The 10,763-nt window shown below is 35.2% G+C and overlaps 1 protein-coding gene across 1 annotated transcript; it reads left to right on the plus strand.

Moving 5' to 3' along the window:
• The first annotated feature begins 5,582 nt into the window (after positions 1-5,582).
• Positions 5,583-9,655, plus strand: LOC141671604 (protein NUCLEAR FUSION DEFECTIVE 4-like). Its single transcript, XM_074477885.1, has 3 exons — positions 5,583-6,011; positions 6,855-7,702; positions 8,685-9,655. The coding sequence occupies exons 1-3, from the start codon at positions 5,691-5,693 to the stop codon at positions 9,151-9,153; spliced, it is 1,638 nt and encodes a 545-aa protein (XP_074333986.1). The 5' UTR covers positions 5,583-5,690; the 3' UTR covers positions 9,154-9,655.
• The last annotated feature ends 1,108 nt before the right edge of the window (positions 9,656-10,763 follow it).

A 10,763-nucleotide genomic window follows, 5' to 3' on the forward strand; every position in this document is an offset into this window, starting at 1 on the left:
GCCCTTCCTTGATTCTATCAAGGTATTCTGGATCTGTTGCTTCCAGAAACATGGTCATCCTTACCTTCCATATGGGATATTCAGATGGTCTCAATATGGGAACTCTGATAGTTTCATATCGACTCTGAGTTGATGTCTTTGATGATTCCTCAGTTTTGGTAGGCTTAGTTGGAGTTTCTGTGTCAGACATGATTGTGTTTGGATCTTTAACTGTATGTGTGTTAACAGAAGGCTCTGATACCACTTGTTAGGTCACACTTTCACTGTAGAGGGGGTGAATACAGTGTTTATTACAATCAAATCAAACTTCAAGAACTTATGTAACAGAAAACAAACTTTATTGAAACAATAAATTCTGTTACAATCTGAAACTGTTATCTCTCAGTGATGAACAAAATATCACTAGAGCTGCTAGGGTTACAGTAAATAATATTCTCGATAATGATAACTCTTATAGTGTAAACCCTATGTCTGTGTTTATATATTACACAGTTACAAGATAATCGCTAATTGATATGGAATATAATTCTGCTTCCTAATATATATCAATCAGATATCTTTTCTTCCAAGTATTCCATTCTTTACGGAATTCCTTCTTCATGCATATCTCTTCTTATGTTTATCTTGATCTTCTTAACTTTAATCAGCTATTGTCCTTATCTGATCGTCCTTCAGCACTTAAGTTCTGATATCTATCTCCTGATGCTTATCTCCTGATAACATAAGTACTGATATCCCTTAAGTTCTGTCGTCCAGTATAAGTACTGATTAGTTAAGTACTGATTTGTTCTGTTCAAATAAGATCTGAAATCTAAACATAAAACTTATTAGCCATGACATTATCAAATATATCTAACAGGTTGGTTAATTGATAGTGGTGCAACTGACCACATTTGTTCCAATCTTAGTCTTTTTCAGTCTTACAAACCTATAACTGGTAAGATTGAATATATAGTGATTCCTGATGGAAGGCAAGTTCCTATTATGCATATAGGGACTGTTAAAGTCAATCAAAATCTGGTTCTTCATGATGTTCTGCATATTCCTAATTTTCAATATAATTTGATTTCCGTTCAGAGGTTATGCAAGGATTTAAAGTGTGTCGTAAGTTTTAATGGTCATGAATGTATATCTCAGGACCTTTTGAAGAAAGAGAAACCAATTCTTCTTGGTAAGTTTCAGAGTGGTTTATACAGTACTACAGGAGTTGGTGATACATTTTTTTCCAGCAAGAGTCTCCTTACTATTAGAGAAGATCTGAATATTTGGCACTTGAGGCTTGGTCATCTACCTGTCAACAGAATAAAGCTCATACCAGACTTGTCAGGCTTACAATGTCCAACTGAAGGTGTTATTTGCCAGATATGTCCACAGGCAAAGCAATGTAGAGTTCCTTTTTCAAGTAGTAGTATCAAAACTACTGTACCTTTTCAATTAGTTCATATTGATGTATGGGGACCCTATAGGGTTAAATCTCACACTGGATGCAACCAATTCTTAACGATTGTAGATGATTTTAGTCGTTTTACTTGGGTTCATATGTTAAAGCATAGAACTGATTGTGTAAAAGTGATGTTGGATTTCATTATTCATGTTGAAGTTCAATATAAGGCTAAAATTCTTACTATTCGATCAGACAACGCTCCTGAGTTATGTCAGGGCTCGATGAAAGATTTATTTCTGCGAAAAGGGATACTCCATCAGACTTCTTGTAGCTACACTCCACAACAAAATGGAGTTGTGGAGCGCAAACATAGACACTTGCTGGAAACGGCAAGGTCTCTATTTTTTCAGTCAAGAATTCCAGATAGGTTTTGGAGTGAAAGTGTTTTATGTGCCACTTACTTGATAAACAGGGTTCCTTTACAGAGTATACAAAATGACACTCCTTACCATAAGCTCACTGGTAACCAGCCTTCCTTGTCTCATTTAAAAGTTTTTGGTACATTATGTTTTGCTTCTACAGTTGAGTGTGATAGACATAAATTTGACCAACGAGCCGTGTCTTGTGTTTTCTTGGGTTATTCAAGTACTCAAAAAGGTTACAAAGTGTTTGATTTTACTAATAACAAGTTTTTTGTCTCTCGAGATGTTATTTTCCACGAGACCCATTTTCCATTTCATTCTCTTACACAACCTACTTTATTCCCTACTGCAATCTATTTGCCATCTACTACCTCATTGGATAGTATTGATGATTCCCCTACTTTTCTAAATCCTACTCTTTCTCCTGATTCTATTCCATCTGCACAATCTGACACTGATCTGAATGCTGCTATTAGTACTGTTTCTGATTCTTCTGTACTTCATGATCTTAGTACTAATGTTGATTCTGATGTATCATCATCTTCCATTCTTCAACTACCTGTTAGGAAATCTACCAGGGTTCATAATCCACCATCTTATCTGTCTTCATATAAATGTAATGCTGCTACTACATCTTTCCATTGGTGTAATCTGGTGCATTCTCCCACAGCTGTTCCTAAGTGCAATATTTCAGAACCTCGATCTTATCAAGAAGCTGTGCTTAATCCCCTTTGGGTCAGTGCCATGGAAACTGAACTCAAGGCATTACATCTCAACCATACTTGGGACTTGGTGTCTTTGCCACCAAATAAGAAAGCTATTGGTTCGAAATGGGTATATAAAGTCAAGCTCAAGTCTGATGGGAGTTTAGAACGTTGCAAGGCACGACTTGTTGCAAAGGGTTACAATCAAAAGTTTGGTATTGACTATGAGGAGACGTTTTCTCCGGTTTTCAAGATGAGCACTGTCCGCATCTTATTGTCTTTAGCTGCTAGTCGACGATGGTCTTTGTATCAACTTGATGTAAATAACGCTTTTTACATGGAAATTTGAAGGAGGAGGTATATATGCAAGTTCCAGAAGGGTTTCCTAATCCCCATAATTTGGTTTGTTTACTCAGAAAATCTATTTACGGCCTTAAGCAAGCTTCTCGCGAATGGCATGCCAAACTTGTTGAAGAATTGATTTGTCAAGGCTTCGTTCAATCGAAGAATGACTACAGTTTGTTCATTAAGCATAATGGTTCTGCCATTTGTATTGCAGCTGTTTACGTGGATGATGTTATTTTAACCGGTGATGATACTAATGCTATCTCTTCTCTGAAAGTACATTTGGATACTAAGTTTGGTATTAAAGATCTTGGTCTGTTGCATTTTTTTTTAGGAATTGAAGTTACACATACACCTGAAGGTATCATTTTGTGTCAGAAAAAATTTGCTCAGGAGTTGCTAGATGACTCAGGTCTTATTTTCTCTAAGTCTGTTTGTACACCTCTTCCGCTGCATCTCAAACTCTGCACTACTGATGGGGTTCTTATCTCTAATCCTGATGTTTATCGTTCTTTGGTTGGGAAGCTGAACTATTTAACTAACACTCGCCCTGATCTTTCTTACACTGTTCAAGCATTGAGCCAATATATGCATGCCCCTCGTTCTTCTCATTTGGAAGCTCTGCATCATACTCTACATTACTTAGCTGGTACAGTCACTCAAGGCATACTTTTACATGCTTCCAATCAGCTCAAACTTCAGGCGTTTTCCGATGCAGATTGGGCGTCTTGCATTGATACACGTCGTTCTGTAACTGGCTACATCTTACTTTTCGGCAATTCCCCGATTACGTGGAAATCTAAGAAACAAACGACCATTTCTAAATCTTCTGCTGAGGCAGAATATCGAGCTATGGCATCCGCTGCTGCTGAGGTTACATGGGTCGTTCGTTTGCTTACTGAGCTAAGTGTTCGTGATTTATTACCTGTCCAGCTCCTGTGTGATAATCAATCTGCCTTACATATAGCTAAAAACCCAGTTTTTCACAATTTAACAGGTGAGGAAAGTGTCAGATTTATGTTCTGTTTGGCTGGGTTGAATGAAATGAAATAGATGTAATTAAAGGAATTAAATGGAAATTGGAGGGAAAATTTGAAAAGAATAATTAGATAGAACAAAATTGTTACGATAAGAATTATGAAGAAAATGGGTTAATAATCAATGGAGCATTCCATCTCAAATTGGGGTGTTTAATTATAATATAGATTTATGTTCTGTTTAGTTGGGGTGAATGAAATGAAATAGATGTAATTAAAGGAATTGGAGGGAAATTGGAGGGAAAATTTGAAAAGAATAATTAGATAGGACAAAATTGTTATGATAAGAATTATAAAGAAAATGGGTTAATAAATCAATGGAGCATTCCATCTCAAATTGGGGTGTTTAATTATAATGTAGGTGGTTAGGAATGAAATGAGTAAAATAAAAAAAAAATAGAAAATTTAATCATTTTCCATTTAAAATCTCATTACATTCCATTTCATTTCATTCACCCAGCAAAACACAACATTAACAAAAACTGCAATTCGGAGCAAGCATTAAAATAATGAACCTACTTCCTCGACGGCCCGAAAATATATAAATTTATAAGTAATGTCCAATATAATACTATAAGTGATGCTATTTTTATAATTTCAAAATTAAATGTCAAAAATTTCAATTTCAAAATAATTCTGTACTTGAATATAAATATGCATATATGCATCATTGGTTCTAAATTTAAAACGAAGGATGCATTTATAAATGTAGCCACATCATCGTAAATATATATATATATATATATATATATATATATATATATATATATATATATTTGTTATACTTTAAATGAAACTTAAGGCAAAGTGACAAAATTGAGGGAAATAAGAAAATATTTGATTTCAAAATGTATCAAACATTATAATTAAAGTTTTGTTTTAACACAAAAATATTTTTGATGCCAAATTATAACATTAACTATAATTATTTTACATTCGATGTAAATCGTTAATTGTTTAGTGTGTGATATTGGGATTGCAAAAAAAAAAAAAGTTTTGTGGTCCCAGTAGGCTGTGAGGTTTTTCCCCTGTAAATTGTAAAATAAGGATGTACCATCTTGTACGTCTCTTTTGGTGGGGCACTTGTGCCTCCATGTGCTGCCGCTGTTTCATACACTTAATAACCATTTCTGTTTAAAAAAGCTTTTTAAATTTTGTAAGATGTGTTGCTACACCTGCAACTCCGTCTACAACTAAAGCTCACTTGCTGAGCTCCTGTCTCTTGTTAAGCACGTCAAGAGTTCAACGTCCAGACGTGTGTTAGTTTAAGAAGATTCAACTACATTTTAATAGCCAAAAATTAACAAATGATTGAGTTTATACTTCAAAATTAATTCTATCTCAAATATTATGTTTATTTAATATAATTAATACATTATTTTTTATCAACATTCATTTTCTTAATATATGTGATTTTTTTAAAAGTGTACGTATATTTTAAAACAAAGATACTCCAACTATTAGCCCGTAACCCGTCCATATAACTACAAACTTACAAATTAACATAAAAAAATTATTAAATTCTTGTTGATTCAAAAATTAAAAGTTAGTATGAATTCACACAAGTCATTACTTAATAAGATCCCACTTGTTTGTTAAAACTTACTGTAAAAGAAAAAGGAAAAAGTGAGGCATCAAGGCCCGCCTACGCCTACCAATTTAACTCTAAAACCAAGTAGCAGCCCACAAATTAATACTCCTCCTTATAAATTCCCCCACAATCCACCTTTTAAACTATTAACACCTTCCCTCCCTCTTTAACTAACTAAACCTCTCAACCACATTTCTTCATTTTCCGATGGGTTTCAAATATTCTCCGGCCGGAAAATGGCTAGGCTTTGTAACTGCCATTTGGGTTCAAGCAATCTCAGGCAACAACTACACATTTTCTAACTACTCTGATGCACTTAAGTCACTCATGTCATTGACTCAACTGGAGTTAAACAATCTTTCTGTGGCTAAAGACGTGGGAAAAGCGTTTGGGATACTCGCCGGACTTGGCTCCGACCGGTTGTCACCGCCAGTGTTGCTTCTCATTGGTTCTGTTATGGGGTTTGTTGGGTATGGAGTTCAATGGCTTGTCATTAGTGGTCATATTCACCCTCTTCCTTATTGGGCGGTATGTTTAACTTCTACTCTTTCTTGGATTACCCTTTTCTTGCATTTACGTGTACACGGCTCTTGGTCCCTAACAAACGTATGTTAGATCTCGGTCCTCAACAAACGTATGTTTGTCGGTCGTGAAATGATATGTTAAGTAATTAGTCCATGACATACGGTTGTCGGGGATTAGGATCCATCGATTATATTTCTTCATCTATACATCCTCATAATTCACTTTGATGGTGGATTTGAAGAAATTATTTGATTATGTCATCCCCATGCTTCTTGATAATGTTACAGTTTTTTGTTAGATAAGGGACTATGTAGATTACGTCACCCGGAACTTCTTGATAACGTTTTAGTTCTTTTGTGAGATAAGGTACTTTGGATGTATGCCTCTGTTGTTCATGTACCAACTAATTTGTCCAAATATTTTTGTCTTTAGCGAATCTTGTGTGTACTGGCAGTGAATTGTATGTTGTACGTATTAGAAATTATGTTTTGCGTTGAAATTGTAGCATGAATTAAGTTGTATTTTTGGTGAGTTTTACATATGCACATAGAGAATCTTGCATGGGTTCAATATGTTGATTATTAGAGATGGATTGTAGTATAACTTCATCTTGGACATTTAAAAAGTATTTAATAAGCTACAGAATTTTTGTCACATGATTCTGGATGCACAACATTCTGTTTGTTAAATCTTTATAGCTACATACTTCTTTGAATTTTTTTTATAAACAAGTAAGATCTGTCACTGAACACTTCATTTAGTATGTGGGATTTATAGTTGGCTCATTTGATTAGTTTTAAGTTAAAGGTGTCTCGTATTGATTGATGTATACTCAATTGATTGCAGATGTGTGTATTTCTGTGTATGGGAGGAAATAGCACAACATGGATGAACACTGCTGTTCTGGTTACATGTATGCGGAATTTTAGAAAAACTAGGGGTCCAGTTACGGGAATGCTTAAAGGCTTTGTTGGATTAAGTACTGCTATATTCACAGATCTATGTTCTACATTATTTTCAGATGATCCTGCAACTTTTGTTCTAATGCTAGCAGTGGTTCCTTTCGCTGTTTGCTTGACTGCCATTCTATTTCTTCGTGAAATTCCACCATCTTCCACTTCTAAAGAAGATAAACAAGAAGTGAAATTCTTTGGGATTTTCAATGTTGTTGCTGTGGTAATAGCTCTTTATCTGCTAGCATTTGATGTTAGTGGACCACATGGCCGCATCTTATCTCAAGCATTTGCTACCATACTTCTTATTCTTTTGGCTTTCCCGTTATGTGTTCCTGTGTACCTTATGTTACAAAGTTCAATCCGGTCTAAAGATTCAACACTTTCGAGTACTGAAAATAACGCAAGTGAGCCACTTCTAGTGCAAGAAAATCAGCCAGAGGCAGAGAAAAAGCCAGACACAACTGTTGCAGAGGTAGTAGTGGAAGAGGAGATTGAGAAAAGGCAGCCAGTGATCGGAGAAGAACACACAATAATGGAAGCATTAAAGACTATTGATTTCTGGATTATGTTTTTCTCATTTCTTTGCGGAGTTGGGACTGGCTTGGCCGTGATAAATAACATGGGACAAATGGGATTGGCTCTGGGATACGCTGATGTCTCAATGTTTGTTTCACTCACTAGCATTTGGGGATTTTTCGGGCGGATTCTTTCTGGTTCTGTTTCAGAGTACTTCATCAAGTAAGTTTACATTTCCAAGGGGTTTTTTCTTTAGAAGTTGCTGAAAGCTATCTTAACATGAAATTAAATCAACAAACCATACAAAAGTATGAACTACTATTATTATCATTAATACTTTATGCGTTTACTGTCTACACAAACATGATGCATGCTGCAATAGATTTAGACTTCGATAAAATCTTGGTAGTTGGTAATGACAAACTTTTCCTTAGTAGGCAAGCAATTCGAATTTGGCCTAGTTTGTTGAATTTGTAATTTAGCGAGGAACCTTCTAAGAAGGTGCTTATGCCACTTGAGGATACAAAGTGTGCTTGTCTGACATTTTACTTCGAATTTTCTAGTAAAAATGGTGTGAAATAAAGGTCGATGACCTACTCTCCTTGATATTTTCTCTAGAATATAGGCAAAAGATGCCCTTTCTGTGTCGGTGAGAGGAACCAAAATATACCACAGAACAGAATAGTCTTTGTTTTGCACTTTGTAGATGGGAGGTCAATGATGTGGGCAAGTTTGATCCACTTGATGGAAACAAGGGAGAAGGGGCCACTCCCACCTTGTTATTCTTAATTTCATTGTTCTTTTCTTCAACGTACTTTTCAAATCTTTGGAGATTTTTTTACCATACATTTCAAAGTAGTAGGTAGGATCACCTAATTACTTTAATTAGTTTTTTTTTAAACATTAGTTGAGTTCTTTGATCATAGATTAATATGTTCAAATAGTTCATGCCATATTTCTCTGCTATAGTTTCTGTCAATATCCTGGGATTTATGAGCCATGTGCAAGGGGCTCACTACCCAGTGAATTGAAAACATGGACCCGATGCTGACTGATATAGCCCACAAGTTATTGACGTTTTAGTAATGCCTATCGCATGAGATCCGAAAAAAATCGATGTAGTTAGATTATGTCTGTCATTTAGCTTAATATAGATTGTCTTGACTAGTTCACTGATAGCAACGACTGCTTGTTAACATTACAGGAAAGCTGGAACACCAAGGCCTCTCTGGAATGCAGCTTCTCAAATTTTGATGTTTGTGGGATACATATTGATGGCTATGGCTTTGCCTGGTTCTCTTTATGTTGGCTCAATTGTAGTAGGAGTATGTTACGGAGTCCGCCTTGCTATCACTGTTCCAACTGCTTCGGAATTGTTTGGTCTCAAGTACTATGGTCTGATTTACAACATCCTAATCCTCAACCTTCCGCTGGGCTCTTTTCTGTTCTCTGGATTGCTTGCTGGTTTCTTGTATGATTCACAGGCTACACCCACCGCGGGAGGCGGAAACACATGCATCGGGGCTCATTGTTACAGGCTAGTGTTTATTGTCATGGCTATTACATGTGTTATTGGATTTGGTTTGGATGTTTTACTGACTTTTAGAACAAAAAGTGTATATTCGAAGATTTATGCTAGCAAGAAGGGACGGAAGTCAGTGACTTTATCTTAGTGGCCTTGGTGACCGTCCAGTCGTCTACAGTCTACATTCAAGCATATGTAGGACTGATGGGAGATTTTTCCAGTGATGTCCTTTTTTTGCTGCATTAGCCTATCAGCAGTTGTTTGTTGTTCAACTATCCATTGTTACGGATTTATTGGATATATTTTATTTCTATCTGTATTTTTACTTACTATCTGTAAGAGTTCAATGTAAAAAGTTCAATTTCACCTATCTTCTCTGATCACGACGAACCATGTCCATTTGCGCACACGGTGCTTTTGAGTGCATGCAGGCCATTGTCCATGTGTCCCAGACATATAGTAACATATTATTAGTGCATAAACAAGGTTGAAACGATCAAACATCTGCCAGATCATTGAGACAACACCAAACTGTAAACTGTACTGTCTATATAGTGAAAGGGGTAGTGGGAATACCACTGGATCAAGCAGTGTAATACTCTCTCTGTCTTCTATTGGTTATTCTTTTTAATTACTGTAATATTTCTTCTGTCCTCTTCATTTTTATACACTTTTTTTTTATCTTCCATTCAATTTTATACATTTCAAACTTATTAAAAATAGTAAAAATTTAATAATATAAAATCAACCACATCCACTACTTTCTCCCACTAAACTCATTTTATTCATTACATTAAATATTGATTGATCACACCACTTTTATATTTTTTCTTTTTAAATTACACTTTTTCTTTTTTTTTCATTCTAACTATCTTATCAAAACTAATATTATTTTAATAAATTTTTTGTCCTCCGTGCCCAAACCATTTGTATAGTAATTGTTGGGACGGAGGGAGTAGTAATTTTCACATGTATACATACAGATTGCAGTTCAAAGATGGGCAAGGACTAAGCAACTCATCATAATAAAATCGATGTGCTCAAAGCCTGCAGAGTACTGCTTAAAACAAACGCATGAAAAGCATCTTACAAATTATGAAATAACAGTCTCCTGATCAGGCACGGAACATGTAATTTTTGCACGGACACAGGACACTTAGCAATTAAAACTTTAAAATACTTCACTTCTTATCTGGCAGCTGCTCCAAAAATACAGATTGATGTCCATGATCAAGAAGAGCCAGTAGAACTTCTTTCGCAGTTTCTGGGCAATTCTTTGATGCAAAAGGCATCCACAGCAGCACAACACCTTCTCTTTTTTTTTTTTGTTTGTCAAACAATTTCTTATTTTTATGTACTATCAAATTTGATATATTTATTCTCATGAAGTTGAAAGTCATTCCATACATTTTCATGTTACGTTCTCATACAACAAATTATTGAACTCGATGCATCAGAAAAAATAATTTATGAAGCATGTTCTGAAACATATTAATCGGGTTTCATCTTTCATGTTAAGATCAAGTTCAAATAAGGAATAACTTTGAACTGAAAATTGCATAACTATGTGATAGAGATAGTGCCATAATTACATACTGACCATTATAGTGAAATTGAGGATTTAACCATGTCAAAAAAGGGTGGAAATTTATTAAACAGGACATGACAAGGTGTTGAGAATGGTTAGTGTAGTTAATTAATAAAAATGCAACAGAGAGAAAAACATCTAATATTTAAGTTTAATAAGTTTTTGCGCAA

This window comes from Apium graveolens, chromosome 7, assembly GCF_009905375.1.
Source record: "Apium graveolens cultivar Ventura chromosome 7, ASM990537v1, whole genome shotgun sequence".
Classification (NCBI taxonomy): Eukaryota; Viridiplantae; Streptophyta; class Magnoliopsida; order Apiales; family Apiaceae; genus Apium; species Apium graveolens.